Here is an 18297-nt window from a genome sequence, read left to right as displayed (position 1 = left end):
ACTCACCAATGACCAGCAGCACGAGGATGACAATGAGAACCACAAAGAAGGTGTTGCCATAGGTCACTACCAACTCCACAAGGCGGGACTTGAAGATCTTCTGCCATCTGTGAAGAAGACAAAAAGGCTAAGGTCAGTAGAGTAAGAACACACACCTAGAATCCAAGGCCCTGAAAACAGAAAAACAGTTTTGCACTCTTCAAAGGCTGACTATCTCATACAGACTCAGTCTCAGCTGCTTGCAATTCGTCAGCTTATGACATCCGTTCAACAGTGTTACAAAGAAAAAAAAAAAAAAAAGATACCTGTCCAAGTACAGAAATTTCTAGAAAAAGTCTTAAAATACTGGTAGGCTCTCGGTAGAAAAATGCAAAACTTAGTGTCCCCCCTGTAGTATCAAAATGCTTGCCAAATCGACATTATTTCTTTAAACTGTTTTCCTATGTGCCCAATCTTGGCTCATCTAGACTCCCACCACCCCCGATTACCATGAAGGAGACCCCCGACCTCCCTTCCTTTCTCTCCATAAATACTTCCGCATACAGCTCCATCAGAGAAGAGCCTTCAGAAATGGCTACCAATCGCAATGCCACAGCCAGGCCTCAAAAAATGTCAACAAAAATCTCTCATCATCAGAATCAGAACTCCAAAGTCCAATTGAGGCAATGATTTTTAACAATTGGTCTGTTGGAATCCTGACAAGTTTCAAATTCTGCATTCTGTTTATAAGTACCTTAAACCTCTCTTATTCTATGAACTCCCCCCTCCCTTGCCCTCTTTTGTTTTCTCTCCCAATTCACTGTTGCAGAAACCAGGCTGTTCATCCTGCAAAGCTTTCCATGTAGCAGCTCCAAGTGGGCCGCTGTCTCTGCATTTCCTGTCAACTGTATGAGGTGATTCAGATCTAGCTTTTGTCAAGAACATTCCTTAAGCAGTGTACACTTTCTATCACAATAGTGGCCTATGATTTTTCATTAAAAAGCCGCTTTTATGAAAACATCTGTAAAAAGTCGTATTTGTAATGTTCTAACTTAAGACCAGATGTGTTCCTATAGTATGTGTAATCAAGATGAATTTCAAAATAACTTTTCAGAAGTCCTCTGTTCACTGAAAAGAAACATGGCTTCAGCCTTCCTAAGCTGAGTAATGCTCATGAGGCCACTACGCAACCCCAGAGAAACTAGTTAGGAGGACAGAAGTCACCAAATCAACAGGAACATAACCCAGGGGCAAGTCTTGCAGATCTCACAATGCTATCCCCTAAACACCCGGAGGGCATCATTCACAGAATGATCACTCAGTCTTCTCCCCTGTGGCACACTCTGAAGACCAGAACGTAGGGTGCAGGGGAAAGGACCTCTCAAGATGTGACTGAGCAGAATTGTGGGCCTGGCTGGAGATAATAAACACAGTCCTTGCCACCCCATCCCAGACAGGTTCTACCTGTTTCTGGCTAGCTTCAATTCCATGGGCCCCCAACTCTGCAGGCACAAGCTAACGAGACTCTTCCTGGCTTGTCTGCCCATACCTTTTGGGAGAAATGAAGGGAATGCAGAGCAGCAGCACAGCGAAGACCTCCGCATAGAGGAAGGTGGCGACTGCAGTCCACTGCAGACTCATCGTGTTGCTAGCAGCTTTCCACCGGGAAGATGCGAGCCTGTTCCTGACGGAGCACAGAACGAACAGGCGTCGCGACAGCTCGGCAGCCACCAGCCCTAGACCTGAGTCTTCCCAGCCCTCAAGCCCTGCAGCCTTGCTGCCGACACCTCCAGAGACACCTTTCCAAACAATTCCTCCCCGTGGAGTCCGGGAGACTCCGCCTGCGGAACTCGAGCAGCAGTGGGTGGGAATCGGCAGCTCGGGGAGCCCGGAGATCTACCCCGCTGAGGGGCGCCAGAGGCTACCACCCACCACACCGCAGCCTCGGTCCTAGTAACGCCTTCGCGCTTCCTCCCAAGCTGCGACGCCTCTAGGCCCTTCCACCCGGGCCGACAGAAAAGGAGAGAGCAGCTCCTCCCAGGGCAGGAGCGGAACGCCAAAGCTTCCCAACCACCGCCCCTTCGGCTCGGGCTTTCGATACCTCCGAGAGCTCCCGAGAGCGACTCCTAGAGGGCGAGAGTCGGAGCCAAGGGCAAGCGCGGGTCTCGACCCAGCACCTCACGGCCCCATCCAGAGAAAGTTCTAGAAGACTGTCTCCTCCGAAACCAGAGAAACCCCTCCCAGCCTCCCAGGTCGGTCGCGGGGCCTACCCAGGTCCAGAAGACCCCTAGAGAGGGCCCCGACCTGGCACGCCCTCCCAAGCCCCACCCCGCCGGCTCCTCCAGAGGGACTTCGACGTCGCCCCCCACCCCTGGAGATGACTCCACCCGCCGCCACCCTGACTTCCCTCCGCCCGGTCCCGCCCCTGCACCCCGCGCCCCGGGCCTCCTCGTCGAGGAGCCGGGGGATCTCGACGGCCCCGGAGCCCAGCGCAGCGCGCGAGTCCGCTTACCGAGTTCTCCAGAGTCACCACGCACGCTTCGTCGCCGCCAAACTCTCCCACCAGCCCGGCCCCGCCCCTTCCCCGCGGCCGGAACCGGAAGCGCCCGGCTAGTCCCGGCCCGCCCCCAACCGCCACAGGGCCCCGGAGGCCCCGCCCCCGAGCCGAGGCTCCCGACGCCTGGGACTGGGGAAGAAGCCTCGCCTTGCGCGCGCGCACGGAGCGACAGGGCCCCGGCCTTGGCGGGAAGGCGAGGTGCCGCTTCTCTAGCCCGCGCGGTCCTCCCGCGTCTCTGTGGTCCGGGGAGGGGGCGGGGCCCCACCGTGGGGCGAGAACTGGGTGGGGCGCCCCGCGCCTGGGCTCCGCCTCCCGCCCCTCCTCCGCCTCCTCCCCCTCCCCCGACTTGCCCCTGGGGAGGGGTGGGTGGGTGGGTAGGTGGGGATTCTGGGCGGGTGGCGGAGTCACAGTCGCTTCAGCCGGGCTGCGGAGCGGACGGACGCGCCCGGTACCCCGGGGAGGGGCGCCACCAGGGGAGGAGGAGTAGGAGGTGGAGAGAAAAAGACGCCCTCTCGGCCCGGACCTCTGGAGGCTCTGACCCCAAGGGCCAAGGGACTGACAAGTTCCTCCACTTCGGCCGCCTGAAGAGGCCGCGACCCTGGAGGCCCCTGAGCCCCCCCGCGCCAGGGGCCCCAGCACCACCCGGGTGGCCTAAAGCGACAGTCTCAGGGACCACTACAAGGTCTCCAGTTGCCTAGACAACGAGCCCGGGGTCAGAGCCACCACCCTTGCAGCCACCTGCCTCCTCTACCGCCTCAGGCACCAGTCCTAGTCCCGTGAGTCCAGCCCAGGTGACATGACGGTGCTCTCTACCCCCCGAGCCTCGCGGGTGACCACGCTGAAGCGTACTGCTGTGGTCCTGGCCCTCGTGGCCTATGGAGCCCACAAACTCTATCCTCTGGTGCGCCAGTGCCTGACTCCGGCCAGGAGCCCTCAAGTACCGGCGGTGGCTGGGGAGCCCGCACAGGACGTCTCTGGTGCCCCTGTGGCCGCAGTGGCCAAGGCCGGTGTCAACCGGGTGTTCTTGCAGCGGCTCCTGTGGCTCCTGCGGCTGCTCTTCCCCAGGATCCTGTGCCGGGAGACGGGGCTGCTGGCGCTGCACTCGGCTGCCCTGGTGAGCCGGACGTTCCTGTCAGTGTACGTGGCCCGCCTGGATGGCCGGCTGGCCCGCTGCATCGTGCGCAAGGACCCCCAGGCCTTCAGCTGGCAGCTCGTGCAGTGGCTGCTCATCGCGCTGCCCGCCACCTTCATCAACAGTGCCATCCGCTACCTGGAGGGCCAGCTGGCCCTGGGGTTCCGCAGCCGGCTGGTGGCCCACGCCTACAGCCTCTACTTCTCCCAGCAGACCTACTACCGGGTCAGCAACATGGACGGGCGGCTTCGCAACCCGGACCAGTCCCTGACGGAGGACGTGGTGGCCTTCGCTGCCTCTGTGGCCCACCTCTACTCCAACCTGACCAAGCCACTCCTGGACGTGGCCGTGACCACCTACACCCTGGTTCGAGCGGCCCGCTCCCGCGGGGCCGGCACGGCCTGGCCCTCAGCCATCGCTGGCCTCGTGGTCTTCCTCACAGCCAACGTGCTGCGAGCCTTCTCGCCCAAGTTCGGGGAGCTGGTGGCCGAGGAGGCACGGCGCAAGGGAGAGCTGCGCTACATGCACTCCCGAGTGGTGGCCAACTCAGAGGAGATTGCCTTCTACGGGGGCCATGAGGTGGGGCCGGAAAGCGCGTGGCTGGGGGAGTCCGGGGCAGGAAGGCCGGGGGCTGCCTGCGGCTGATGGCACAGGTGTGGGCCGGCCATGGGAGAGGGAGGCTGGGGACGCCCAGAGCCGTGGGCAGCCCAGATTGGCACAGTAATGGAGAAGCAGGAAGGCTGGGTGGAGACTGTCCTGGGTCACTTCTGCTTCCTCTCCGCCTCCCTTGTCCTGGCCTTAGGGCTACAGACCCTAGTGATGGGAGACCCAAGAGCTCCCAGCCTGCCCCCTGCCTGCAGCCAACAGAGAGGGGGCTCCTGCCACCTGGGGGCAGGGATGACGGGATGTGGCCTGCTGCCTGGCCCCCCTCCTAGTCCCCCAGACCCTTTGAAGACCGGCGTCCGGCCAGGCAAGTGGGCATTATGGGCATGACTCAGCCCAAGCGGAGGTTAACGAGCAGCAGCGCCCGGTGTGTCGATCAGAGCTCAGCGCTCCAGGTCAAGCTCCCCCCTCTCTGGAGCCCAAAGGCTCGCCCGGCTGTGGGCTTGGCTGTCTCCCCGAGGCCCCAGCCTAGGGTGCCGGGGCCCAAGCCGCCGCTGCAGCAAGACGCACTTCCTGCCCTCCCGGCGGCCACCTTGCCCCCAGCGTGGCCGCCCTTCCGCCCAGGTCCCAGCCATGCAGCTCCCCAGCAGGCTGGGTCAGCGGCCAGCCGGCTAGGGCCAGGAGCCGGGGCCTGGGAGAGGTTACTCCAGGCCAGTGCTCTAGCCCCTCCCCTCCTCCTGCCTGGGTTGCAGCTGCCTCCGGCTAGGTTCTCTGCGACTCTGGTTTCGGTTCCCCAGTGCTTCTGGGGGAGGGGTACAATGGCATCCAGCTCCTGAAGGCCCGCGGATCCTCCCTAGGTCAGATGGCCTTGTGTCCTCAACCTTGTCTCATTGGCAGTCAATCTTATCAGGCAGGGAGGCAGGCTTGTCCCTGATTTTTTTTTTTTTAAGACTTATCCCTGAGCAGATAGGGGGCATTCCCAGTTGGGCTCCAGATAAGGAGAAAAAGGGCCGGCTCTGCAGCCGCAACCCCCCGTCCTCCTCCCCTGTGCTCCAGGGACGCAGGGTCTTGGCAGGCAGCCGTGGCCTTGGGTGAGGCACTTGGCGCATTCCCCGCAGCTACATTGTCAGCCCCAGCTGGCACGCCTGCCAGCTCCCAACACGAGCCTGGATCGCCAGGGCGCTCAGAGTAGGCGTGCTCGCTTCAGGAAAGGCAAAGCGATGCCCAAGACCTGGCTGGGGACAGGGAAGGTGGGAAGAAGGGAGAATCGCTAGCTCTTTGAAGGATTTCCTCTGGGCTAGTTTCAGGAAATGGCACGTTCACGGGGAAGATTCACCGGCAGGGGTGGGAGGGGCCTGGTTGTGCGTGCGTCCCCAACCTGTCTGTCGAGGCCTCGGGCAAAGGGCTGTGTGATGTGATGGGCCTTCATGGGTGGCTTGATTGCCCTCGCTGTGCGGGCACGCGACTCAGCCCAGTCCCATTGGCTGATATCCCCATGGACACTGGCCCAGGCTCAGATCAGCAGGCTGGAGGGCAGACCGCCGAGTATTTTGCTGTTCCTGGGATGTCAAGGAGAAGGGTTATTACATGGGCTCATACCAACACACCCAACCTCTTATTAGCCTGAGCATGGGTAGACCTTTCTTAATAAGTCAAAGCATCATTCACAAGAATTGGCTTTGCTTAATGGCTCAGCCTACCTGGTCCAAATGCCATATGTCTTGCCACCTCCAGGCTGTGTGAGCTGGAGCAGGTCATTTTGCCTGTCTGGGCTACCATGGACAGGAGGACACACATACGATGGGACGTGGTGAGAATCAAGTAGAGAGTCAGCTATGACATGGTGAATTGGCAAAGGAAACTATTCCAGGCTGGGCAGCTCTTGTCCATTGGGTGGGGAGACAGAATCAGGGCAGGCGCCCCTACCAAGCCATCCAGGACCCAATGGCCACCTTGCTGCGACTGCTTCTTGGCCACTCCAGCCCATCTAACTGCTGCTGTCCCAGAGAGCCTGTTTCTCGCCCACTCTCCTGAGATGGCAAGTGGTGGCCAGTGCAGGAGCAGGCAGGGCAGTTCCCCTAGCGGCCTGGCTGGTGGGCTGGTGTCCTCAGCTGGCTTGGGCATGGGGCTGTCCACTGAGGATGATTCCTGAACGAGTTTGCTTGGGAGTGTGCCCTACCGGTCTCTGTGGGAGGACGCAGTGCAAGTTTGTTACCCAGAGGAACTGAGGGAAAGGAAAGGGAGGCCAGGGCCTACGGAGGTAGAGATGACCGAAGCGCGTTCTTTGAAACCAGCTATTGCTTTTGGGTTTCCTGCGCTCCCCTCCGCTTCGTTCAGGGTGGCCCCCTGGCAGTTGCTCAAAGAATGGGCAAGGTGGCTGCCCTCGGCCCGTGTTGAAAAGCTCTCTGGGGCAGAGAAGGGGCATGGTGAGCATCCCAACTGAAGAGACAGTGGAAAGGGGGTGGGAGCTTCAGAAGTAGGGGGGTGAGCCCCTTCACTGCCGCTGTACCCCAGCGCTGCATTGTCTATGCCATACCTCTCCCGAGTTTGAGACCTGTCCCCCTGTCCATGGTAGTCCAGACAGGGAAAGTGATCTGCTCCAGCTCACAGCCTGGAGGTGGCAAGAGGCATGGCATTTGGACCAGGTAGGCTGAGCCATTAAGCAAAGCCAATTCTGGTAAACGACGCTTTGACTCATCAAGCGTGGCCCAGTCCTAAGCCCCAGCTCTCAGCCCCAACATGACCCTCGAATGGCCTGTGTGTCCTGGCACTCAGGGATGATCACTGTTGCCCCGGGGGACTGACTGCCATGCCTCTGGGTCTCTGGCACCCCTTCCTCACAGGTGGAGTTGGCCCTTCTGCAGCACTCCTACCAGGACCTGGCTTCCCAGATCAACCTCATTCTGCTGGAACGCCTGTGGTACGTCATGCTGGAGCAGTTCCTCATGAAGTACGTGTGGAGCGCCTCAGGCTTGCTTATGGTGGCTGTCCCTATCATCACTGCTACTGGTTACTCAGAGTCAGGTGAGAGGGGGCCGGCCTTCTGGACCACTGGACTAGACTTGGGAGGGCTTGGTGCCCAGCTGGCCCACCTGCCTCTTCTACTGCTGGGGACCCCAGCTGGCACCCTTGGGAAACATCTGAGGTTGCACTCTCCCGGAGCTCCTCTCTGCCAAACTACATGTGGGTCCCCATTATAGTATCTCATGCTTCTTGGTCCCACTCAGCCAAGCCTGAGGATGGCAGTTCAGGAACACCCTTCAACAGGCATCTGCACTGTTGCCCACCTGGCCCTGTCTTGACCCATCTTGGCAGTGGGAGGATGGGGAAGTACGTTTAAGGAGCCCCTTTCTGGCTCAAACCTGGGCTTTCCCACACCCACAATAGCTCTTGCAGGTTGTCAAGGGCAGGGCCCTCTTGCCTGAGGCCTGGGGACTGTGAAGGATTCCGTTTGTTCCTCTACTGGTTTGCAAAGAATTCATTCTATTTACAGTCTTCGTGGTTGCCCTTCAAAGGTTAATGTGCATACTTGAGAAAAGTCTGGGTTAATCAATAGCTCCTCCTCATCCCGGCCCTTGCTTACCACACTTTGGAGGACCAGCCTGCCATCAATTTTGCCATGGCTTTATCGGGTCACTGCATGTTCAGATTTCACCCATGAGTTTCTGCTTTTTTTTGGTTCTCTTTCTCTGCAGTTTTCTCTAGGAAAGCCCTTCCCCACAGGCCGGTAACCCTCCTTCGGACAGATGTCCTTCAGAAGTTCTTACCGTGAGGCTTTTGTCAAGGGAGCTTTGAGAATATTTTGTTGTCTGAAAATGTCTTTATTTTACCCTCCCCTCCACAACTGAAGTTTAGTTGGATGAGGGAGTTGAGGCGGTCTGTTGGTATCTCTTTAGCCTGTTGACAACATCCCATTGCCTCTATTGGAAAACCTGCCATCAGCTTAACTGCTCTCAGCTGCCTGCATGGTCTCCCTGGTTAGACTTTTTCTCTGCAGTTTCTCTGGGAGGTGTTTGCCCGTGTGTTTCCATTTATTCTGCTTGAAACTTCTTGTATGTCCTGTGAATATCCAGACTGTTCCGTCATTCAGATTGCTTCCATCATGGAAAGTTCTCAGTTGTTCCCTTTTTAAATATTGTCTCTCTCATTCTTTGTGCTCTTTCCTTCTGGCCTCTGTCTGCCCCTTGGCCCACCTCGCACTGTCTGCGCTAAATTCTGGGAGGGGTCTTCCAATTTTCCCGTTCACTCATTGGCTCGTTTTCTCTTCGGCTGCATCTAATTTGAATTATTTTCATTTTCAATGATGTTTCTGTAAAGTTATACTTTATTCTCTTTTAAATAGACATTTGAAAATAGAAATTTCAAGCTGTGTTTGTGTCTGCTTTTCTCATCTCTCTGGCTGCCCCTCTTCGGCCAGCTACCATACTAATCATGCTTATTCCAGGGTCTCTATCCAGCCATTGAGACCTGGGTTCAATCCCTGGATCAGGAAGATCCCCCTGGAGAAGGAAATGGCAACCCACTCCAGTACTCTTCCTGGAAAATCCCATGGACCAATGGAGGAGCCTGGTAGGCTACAGTCCATGGGGTCACTAAGAGTCAGACATGACTGAGCCACTTCACTATTTATCCAGCCATTTGGTTGTCTGAATTCTTGAGCGTCTAAGCCAACTTCATCTTCCAGCTGCTGGTCTTCTTTGCTCAAGGTCCTTGTGGGCTTAGCAAACACTGGAGGGTAGGATTCCCCAGAACACTCATTGGCTTTGGTTTTAGCTGGGCTCCCAGGTAAGGAACCAGTTGGAGGCCATTTCCTGTTAACTTCTCCACTTGGGGTGAAGGAGTTCCTGAACTTGGAGGTGATATTAATTTGAGCCCTAGACACATAATTACCAGTTCAGAGAGGCGACTTTGCATCTTGAGCCCTGGCTGTGTGACAGCAGCTCCCATCTCCGTCTCCAGGGATGTCACAGGAGCACTAGCTGCTAGCTTTTCTTCTCGCTCCTGGGAATTTCCCTCGCTTTCCTGCAAGCACAGCTCCAATGGAAAAGGTGTTGTATCTTGTGCAGTTGGGTGGTTAGAGGGTTTTCAGTACTATGTGAAGAGAGGGAGCCTGATGCGCACATTCCAGAACAAGAAGTGTCTCTCACTCTTTCCGTATCGGTGCCTCTCTCTTGGGGCTTCTGTATCCTCAGCTGTCTGTCTCTCTCTGCCAAGAGGAAAGATCTAGTTGGAAGTGGTCATTGTTTCCACCAATGGACCTATTCAAGGGGTGGCCTTGATTTGGCCAGGAGCATGGGAAGGGACCCAGGAGGAAACCAACCTGCGGTTTCTGGGAGGAAGCACTTGCGACCAGTTCCCTCCTCTGCAGGCCTAGGACTTTCCGGAGCCTCTGCCGTGTTAGGCTTTGTGGGCGATTCGGAGGCCTCAGCTCCTGTGCCCACCTTCATGGCCAGACTCAAGGAAGCCAGAGGTGTTTCTGTTTTGTCCCTGCTGTGTCTCCAGTAACTGCAAACTGGAGAGTGCTGGGAATGAGGTAAAGAGGCAGGCAATCACCAGGGGAAACAGATGTAGCTAACTTTGCCCTTCTGGCCTGCCGGCACCGCCAAGCTAGAAGGCCAGAGAGGGACCACCTGGCCAGGAATAGCTGTCGGGTGTCTAGCTGTGGGCACTGAGGACAGCGGCAGAGAGTTATGCTGTCTCCAGGGAGGTACCCGCTGTTGCCAGGGTCCCTGCAGACCCTTCCCCTTTGTGTGCAGTCCCTTTCAAGCTCTCAGGATGTCCAGAGAGGATGGTTTGTATTCCCCCCTCCCCCGCCCCACCTAGGACCACAGTTGGAAGGAAGGTCTGGGATGTTAGACTCTCAGAATCGCCAGTCCCCTCCCCTGCCCAGTGCCCTGGATTCCTGGTGCTCTGGCCTCCGGTCCAGAATTGTCTACCCCCCACTGCACCTGCCCTAACCTTTCTTCCCCTTCCTACCCCACCCTCACCATCATATCCTTGAGGGCTCCTGCCTCAGAACTGTTTATGCCTGTGGATAGAGGTAGTCCTCAGAGTCAGCTTGTTTTGCTTCCCATCACCATTTAGAGAACATTTCTTGTATAAAAGCCTTGCCCCTCTAGGGGACCCAAGGATCAAGAGAGTCAAAGCCATGGACAAGAGAGGGTTGTACTGGGCAACCATGAGGTCTCAACTGAGACAAAAGAAAAAAGCAAGTCAAGACAGAAGCAGGCTCCTTTAGAGAAATAGCAGCATTGAGCATGGCCACAGAATACAGCATTAAGGGGAGAGATGAGGGTAAAACGGGGTCAATCAACATTTTTTCATGTGCTTATTGGCCATCTGTGTATCTTAAAATGGAAACATTTATTTAGATCCTTTGCCCACTGTTTAATTGTGTTGTTTATCTCCTTACTATTGAATCGACAAAGTTCTTTATATATTCTAGGACCTAGGCCCTTATCAGATTCATGATTTGCAGGTACTTTCTTCCAATCCATAGGCTGTGTTTTCACTTTGTGGATTTACTTTGGTGCCCCCAACTTTTTCTCTTTGATGAAGCTTCCTTCTCTGTTTTGCTTTTGGTGTCCTATTCAAGGAGCCATACCTAATGCCCAAGTGCTTTCTTCTAAGAGTTACATAGTCTCAGCTCTGTGTGCAGGCCAGGGCTCTGCTTAGAGTTTGTTTTTGTGTGTTGTGTGAGGTCAAGGTTTGTCTTTGGCACGTGGAGACCCGGTTGTCCAAGCACCATGAGCTAGAGGGACTTCCTCTCTCCCCTAGTGGGTCAGTTTTGATTTTCCACTGTCTTTGCCCCCTCCCCACCCACCCCCCAACCCCTGCCATGCTCTGCAGACTCAGAGGCGGTGAAGAAGGCCGCCCAAGCGATGAAGGAGGGGGAACTGGTGAGTGAGCGCACGGAAGCCTTCACCATCGCCCGCAACCTCCTCACTGCTGCCGCGGATGCCATCGAGCGGGTCATGTCATCCTACAAGGAGGTAGCCCCCGGTCCAGCCCCTGCCCCGGCCCTCCCCCCACCCCACTCGTGCCCTCTCCCCTCCACCCCTGCTGGCAGAGGCTAAGCCAGGATCACCCTCCCTGCAGGTCACAGAGCTGGCTGGCTACACAGCCAGGGTCTACGAGATGTTCCAGGTATTCGAAGATGTCCGGCAGTGCCGTTTCAAGAGGCCCGGGGAGTCGGAGGATGTGCAGGCGGGGTCCGGGGCCATTGTGAAGTCTGGCGTCCGCGTGGAGGGGCCCCTGCAGATCCGAGGTAAGGTCGCCCTCCCCAAAGAGGCCCCACGGGTCCTGGACCTCCCACCACTGCCCGGTGTGCCCTGGAGGGCTTCCCAGGCAAGTTGTGGTCCCCACTGACCCCCTTCCCAGAGCAGTAACCCTGGCCAGGATTTCTCTTTGCAAAAGAGGTGGAGGGTGGCCCCTGAGTGGAGTAGAGGCTGGGGGGGGGGGGTCGGTGTGCTGTGGAAGAGGCCCCAAGCATTGGAGTTGGCGTTGGGGGGCGCTGCAGGGCAGGAGCAGACACTGTCCCTCTTCCCAGCCCCGAGCACAGCAAGGGAAGCATGGTGAAGCCACACACTGGTGGGCTGCTGGGGGGTGGGGGCCCACGGAAGCCAGCAGAAGGTGGGGGAGCGCTCCACCCCCCTCTCTCTGCCTCACGCCCTCTCTCCAGGCCAAGTGGTGGATGTGGAACAGGGCATCGTGTGTGAGAACATCCCCATTATCACGCCCACCGGGGAGGTGGTGGTAGCCAGTCTCAACATCAGGGTAAGTAGAAGGCGTGGCCAAGCACCAGCCCAGAAGCTCGGGTGGGGCTGAAGCCAACCCTGAGGCCCTGGGCCTGGCCTTTTGCACCCACAAGCCACCCACAAGTCTCAGCCCTTAGGACCCAGCCTGGTCAGCCTGCCTTGTGTTGTCAGTAGCCATTGACCCCAGGTCTACGTGGCAGGCAGCTGAAGCTGAAGGTGAAAGAGCAATGTGTCTACCTATTAGTTCTGGGGCAATGGAGTCAGAACTGATAAAAGAGCCTTGTGATTACCAGGATTGGGCAACAGTCACCCATAGGTTCCTGGCCGTATTGTTGCCAGCACCCCACACCCCACACCCCACCCCGTCCCTGAGAAGCCCAGGACCTGGGGACTCTGGTCCAACTCTGGTCCCAGGTTGGTGGAAGCTCTTCCACCAACCTGGGCATGCAGTCCCACCCATCTGCTGTGAGAGGCACCCAGGGAAAGTGAGTGGTGGGCATGGCCTGGCTCCCTGGGAGAGCTGTCATCCACGATGCAGGCTGTCTGTGGACAGGACACCCTGGGGGCCGACAGCCACCAGTAACCCATGTGCCTAGCCAGGGCTTTGGACGGAGTGATGGACTGAAGGGTCGTCCTGGGGATGGAAGTCATTCATTTGTTCACCTAATGTTCCCTGAGCTCCAGGCTGGGCACTGTAAACCAGAGGTAAATCAGGGAAGCCCTTAAGGGTTACAAAGAGCCCGGGTCAGATGGCTCTCCAGGTTCAGCAAGGACCCCAGCTCACCAGCTCTGGGGGCATAGAAATCACATGAAGCTTCACCCAGGAGCCTCTAGGCAGGTGGGCAGGCGGCCAGCTGGAGGCTGGGCACAGAGCAGTGGTATGATCGCCATTACCCCTGGGAGTAGTCACCTTTGGGAGGTTGGGGTGCTGCTGATGGCCGGTTTATCCCAGTTGAATGGTTGCCAGGCAGGCCCAGGTGGGCAGCTAGTTAGAAGGTGAGGTGAGGTGAGGGAGTGGGGGCCGGGGGCTGAGAAAGAGCTCCATCCTGGCAGAGCCACTGGTGGAGTTGGGCTCTGGTTAGGTTAGCGATGGGGGGCCCCCGGCTCTGTTCAGCCAGGTGATAGGGTAAGAAGGGCGATCACAGAGGTTCAGGGAAGGGGGCGAGGGAGACCGCCTGGGACACGTGCTCTGGGATAGTGAGAGGACCACCCTGGCTGGAAGGCCCGGGGTGTCACGGTGAAATCACACAAGGTGGTGGTGGTGGGGATCAGATTGGGGAGCTGCGCCTTCAGTGCCGTCCCCTACCCTGCAGACAGCAGCCCCCCCCACCAGGTGTCTCCAGATCAGCAGATATCAGGCTCGTTGCGTAACCTGAAGCACTCGCTGCCCGCATGGCCTCCGGGTGTGCTGGAGGGGGGCGCCACTGACTGTTTGCTGGACCACGGCAGAACAGGCTGTCCTGCTGTTCCCGTGGTTTCTGGCGTGCATCAGGGACAAGCCAGGGCCCTGCAGCTGAACTCGAGAGCCTGCCCTGGGGGCCCTGCCGTGCTGCAGCCAGAGATGGAGAGTGGGCATGGGCCAGGTGCTGACCTGAGGCCGGCAGGTCAGCCACAGGTGAGGGGAGGGGGCCTGGGCCATGCCCACAGCTGCCTGCCGCCCCTGCAGGTGGAAGAAGGCATGCACCTGCTCATCACTGGCCCCAACGGCTGCGGCAAGAGCTCCCTGTTCCGGATCCTGGGTGGGCTGTGGCCCACATACGGCGGTGTGCTCTACAAGCCCCCGCCCCAGCGTATGTTCTACATCCCCCAGAGGTGAGCGGCACCCTCCGCCCCCTCTGATCTGAGGGGGCAGAGGGTAGCAAGAGGCTGCCCCTGGGGTCGGAGGGGATGGGCACTTCCACCTGCCAGCCCCCCGCCCCAACCTGCTGGCCCAGAAACCTTACCACAGTGGGGCACATGTGCACACGTGAGTATGTCTGAGCCTGCCAGGGGGTGGGAGTGCTTCCCTCCGATTGGTCCCCCCCGCCGAGGTGCCAGCCTTGCCTCCATGGCCACCTGGCTCTCCTGCAGGCCCTACATGTCCGTGGGCTCCTTGCGTGACCAGGTGATCTACCCCGACTCGGTGGAAGACATGCGCCGGAAGGGCTATTCTGAGGAGCATCTGGAAGGCATCCTGGACATCGTGCACTTGAACCACATCCTGCAACGGGAAGGAGGTAGGTGAAGGGGCATCCCCACCCACCAGTGCTGCCCCCGCCTCCCTCCTAGCACCACCCCCAGGGGTGAAAATGACCCCAAGCAACATGCAGGAGTCCAAAGCACAATGGAGTCGGGAGAGCCTCACCCCAGTGGAGGACCCACAGGAAGCACACAGCCCCAGACAGACTGAGCATGGAAGGCAACCAACCCTGGCAGGGGCATCCAACAGGGCACTGTCTCTGGGCGGTGGGCTCGGGCAGGCAAGGCCCCCTCGGGCCAGGCAGGGAATGCACAGGTACGTTAGGCATTTCAGTGAGAGTACAGAGCCCAGGTGTAGGCAGGGCAGCCTGGTATGTGCATGGCAACAGTGGAAGTGGAGGGGACGCCTGCCCTCCCACGTGTCTGCCTCCAGCCTGGGGCTGTGTCCCCTGGGAAGAGACCACAGGAAGGAGGGACAGGCCAGTACTTGGGGGCCTCTCAGGTTGGTCTTTAAATGCCCACGGCACCCAGAGGAGGAGAGGGTGGCCCAACTGCTGGCTTTGGGGTTTCTGTACTGAAAGCCGAATAGTAGAAATCAGAGTCCTGCCTTGGCCACTGAGGGGCAGCTTGACTTTGAGCCAAACCTGACCTCTGGACATGCCCTCCACCTGTAACAGGGGCAGGTGCCAGTCTCAAGCTCAGGGCCGACAGGTGTCATCACCTGTACAGAAAGGGGCCGCAGACAGTGGATTCAGTGGGCTGGCTCCTCTGGGGCCCCTTGTTGCCATGATCCCTGCAAAGCTTTATCCTAAGCTTCCTCCTGGCAATGCGGAGACCCGGGTTCAATCCCTAGGTCGGGAAGATCTCCTGGAGAAGGAAATGGCCACCCACTACAGGATTCTTGCCTGGAAAATCCCATGGACGGAGGAACCTGATAGGCTCCAGTCCATGGGGCCGCAAGGAGTCGGCCACGACTGAGCGACTTCAGTTCACTTCACTTCCTCCTGGCCTGCTGGGGCCCCTTTTGCTCACCCTGAGAGCGCTCCCCTCCACCTGGGCTCCACGTGCCCCTGAGTGCCTGGGGTCCCCGAGCTGGCTGTTACACCCCATTAGCATTGAGTTCAGCTGTGAGTAACAGAACTACCCACCAACAGTGGCTCAGATCATTTACAAGTTTATCTTACTGGGACATAGAAGTCCTGAGGAAGGCAAGCTGCAGTTGGTGGGGATTGCCCCACCCCATAAAGGCCCCCGAGTCACTGCTGTATGTGGTCTCCATTCCCGAGGTCACTTCGCAGTCCATGGTGGCTGCTTTGGCGTCATGTCACATCACATATCCCGAGCCATAGGATAGAGAAGGTGAGGTGTGGGCAATCACTGAGTGAATGCTGTCTTTTAAAGAAAGTTCCAGAAACTGCCACATGTGTAACACGTAAACTTACATCCCATTGGCCAGGATTCAATTCTGTGGTTAAACCTCCCATCAGGGCAACTTGGACAGTAAAGTTTTTTTTTTTTTTTTTTGGTGGGTGGCCACATGCCCTACTGAAAATTCTAGTTCTCTGGAAAGAGAGTGGAAAGAGCAAGCCAGGAGGCGTTTCTCATGAATCACCCACTTCCCTCCTCATCCAAGGAACTCTCCTGAGCCTTGTTGACATGCTTCACACTGGGACACACAGGCCTCGTCCCTGTGGGTGAGAAGTTTCCAGAGAGACCCCCAGAGCCATTCTTGGGGCTCTGCCTTGACTGTCTGCTATCCAGTGGCACTTCATTAGCCCCGTTAGGTCCTGTGTGAGTTTGCTGGCACGAGAGACTGGGTGGGGCAAACAACAGAAATGTATTGTCTCCCAGTCGTGGAGGCCAGACGTCCATGATCCAGGCGTGGGCAAGGTCAGTTCCTCCCACTGGCCGTGAAGGAGGGTGTGTTCCAGGCCTCTCTCCTGGGATGGGAGAGGCCATCTGCACCCTGTGTCATCTTTCCTCCATGTGTGGCTGTGTCTTTTAAGTGTCCCCTTTTATAAGGACACAGTCCCATTGGATTAGGGTCACCCTCGTGACCTCCCTTTAACTCGACCAGTCCTAAGAAGACCCAGTGTCCACATGCGGTGGGTGGCATCCTCAGGGCCTGCAAGTGAGGACTACCTGGTGTCTTATCAGAGGAAATGTGTGTAAATCTGGAACGAGCCCTTTTGGACTAAAACAGTGTCTGCAGACGTCCCCAGTGGCTGGCCTTTCCCTGCCGTGTTCTGCTCTCACTCGTGTCTGTAGCCCTCTGAGCAACCCCAAGCCTTCCCACAACACCCACCATGCCCGGGCCTGGGCTTGGGCCCGGGCCCTTCTGCAGATGCTGCCCAGCCCTCCTGAACTGAACAGCAACCCTTGTCCTGTGCCAGGTTGGGAGGCCGTGTGCGACTGGAAAGATGTCCTGTCGGGGGGCGAGAAGCAGAGAGTTGGCATGGCCCGCATGTTCTACCACAGGTGAGCTGCCAGCCTCCCAGTAACAAGGTGCTTGGGCTCCCTTGGGCACCAGGAGTTCCCCAAACCTCTTTCTCTGGGACCTCCTGAAGCAGGGAGGCAGAACTGCTTGGAGGCTTGGCCCCAGCCCTGGGGGCCCGGGGGGGTGGGGGGAATGGGGGGGGATGGGGGTGTCAAGCTCCCCCTGCCTCCGCCTGAGGGGCTGGGGCCAGCCCAGGGCATTAGCCCCAGAGGCCCGCAGCCTCACCCACATGGCCATGACCCCAAGGCCCAAGTACGCCCTCCTGGATGAGTGTACCAGTGCCGTGAGCATCGATGTGGAAGGGAAGATCTTCCAGGCAGCCAAGGACGCAGGCATTGCGCTGCTTTCCATCACCCACCGACCCTCCCTGTGGTAGGTGTGCCCTCCCTTCCCACAGGACTCTGGCCAAAGGTTCTGGCAGCCCGCTGAGTGCCTCCTCCCGGTCCCTCTCCTGACGCAGGAAGTACCACACCCACTTGCTGCAGTTCGATGGGGAAGGCGGCTGGAAGTTTGAGAAGCTGGACTCAGCCGCCCGCCTGAGCCTGACTGAGGAGAAGCAGCGGCTCGAGCAGCAGCTGGCGGGCATCCCCAAGATGCAGCGGCGCCACCAGGAGCTCTGCCAGATCCTGGGCCAGGGTCCTGGGGCCACCCAGGGTGCTGCCACTTGACCGAGGGCCCTGGCTCTCTCTTGCTTGGCCCTCGGCCCCCCTCCACCCCTGCCCCAACCCTCGGATCACATGAAGGAGACAGAGCGCCTGTGCAACCCGGCCCCACGCCCCCCTCCCCCGCCCCCCGTCGCATGCTTCGCCATTCTCGCAGGCCTCCCAGGGGATCACCCGTGAAACCCGTGCACCCTTCCCGGGGACCTGAGTGGGGAAGGGAGAGTGGCCAGAGGCACACCCCGCTGCCAGCAGCAGCCTGGGCCTTGGAGTCCTGGGGTTTGCCGGGTAGCACCTCCCCAGGCTGCAGCCCATCATTCTTGGCTTTGTGGTCCCTCAGAGACATCATGGTCCATGCCTCTATTGCCATCATCCCAGGGACCCAGCGAGGCTCCCATCCCCTGGGATGCCCTCGTTGCTGTAAAAACAGCCAAGTGATACCCTCAGAATGAGACAGAACCCCTCATTCGTGCCCCCCCCCCACCCATCATTCTATAGAATCCGCAAGGAAAAGAATTGCACAGCTTTTCCTACCGAGCCATGATAAGAATGTAGCCCCGTCTCTATCCCCTTCTTCAAGCTAATTTATTGGATTCCTCTTTGTAGACATCTCCATCGCCAGCGGGAGCACCTGGTCAGCCAGCCCCTGGCCCGCCCACCACCCCACCAGCCTACACTGCCGACCACCAGAGGGTGGGTGGGTGCGGGCCGGCCCCAGGGGCGACAGACCCTGGGGCCACGAGGCATGAGGGCACCGTGGTGCCCAGTCCAGTGCCAAAGAGGGGTCAGCGGGGAAGCTGTGTCTGCAAAGGCAGCCCTGACCTGAGAGGGAGACCCCCACTGCTGCCACGCCGCCGTGTGCCTTTCAGGCCCTCAGCCCTGGGGTCGGGGAGCTTCCCTGAGTTCCTCAGTAAAGACCTGCCGTGGAAAGTGCA

At 58.4% G+C, this 18297-nt stretch overlaps 2 protein-coding genes across 3 annotated transcripts in view; one reads left to right on the top strand and one right to left on the bottom strand.

Annotated features, from left to right (window-relative positions):
- BCAP31 (B cell receptor associated protein 31) overlaps positions 1 to 2640 on the bottom strand; it is a 28017-nt gene extending 25377 nt beyond the window's left edge. Inside the window, exons 1-3 of one of the 2 annotated variants that reach the window (XM_043895343.1) lie at positions 2492 to 2640; positions 1529 to 1663; positions 7 to 107 (exon numbers count right to left, since the gene is read on the bottom strand). In XM_043895343.1, the coding sequence (XP_043751278.1) occupies positions 7 to 107; positions 1529 to 1620 (193 nt within the window). In that variant the 5' untranslated portion in view covers positions 1621 to 1663; positions 2492 to 2640. Of the gene's footprint in view, positions 1 to 6; positions 108 to 1528; positions 1664 to 2080; positions 2230 to 2491 lie in introns of those variants that run through there. The other variant, XM_043895344.1, reaches the window with a different exon arrangement.
- Positions 2641 to 2788: 148 nt separating this feature from the next.
- On the top strand, positions 2789 to 18297 carry ABCD1 (ATP binding cassette subfamily D member 1). The gene is made up of 10 exons (XM_043895341.1): positions 2789 to 4247; positions 7115 to 7295; positions 11121 to 11263; positions 11370 to 11538; positions 11953 to 12047; positions 13695 to 13840; positions 14099 to 14244; positions 16600 to 16684; positions 16950 to 17075; positions 17164 to 18297. The coding sequence occupies exons 1-10, from the start codon at positions 3333 to 3335 to the stop codon at positions 17369 to 17371; spliced, it is 2214 nt and encodes a 737-aa protein (XP_043751276.1). The 5' UTR covers positions 2789 to 3332; the 3' UTR covers positions 17372 to 18297.

This window comes from Cervus elaphus, chromosome X, assembly GCF_910594005.1.
Source record: "Cervus elaphus chromosome X, mCerEla1.1, whole genome shotgun sequence".
Taxonomy (NCBI): Eukaryota; Metazoa; Chordata; class Mammalia; order Artiodactyla; family Cervidae; genus Cervus; species Cervus elaphus.
The sequence above is the reverse complement of the archived record's forward strand: the minus strand, read 5'-3'. Positions and strand labels throughout refer to the sequence as shown.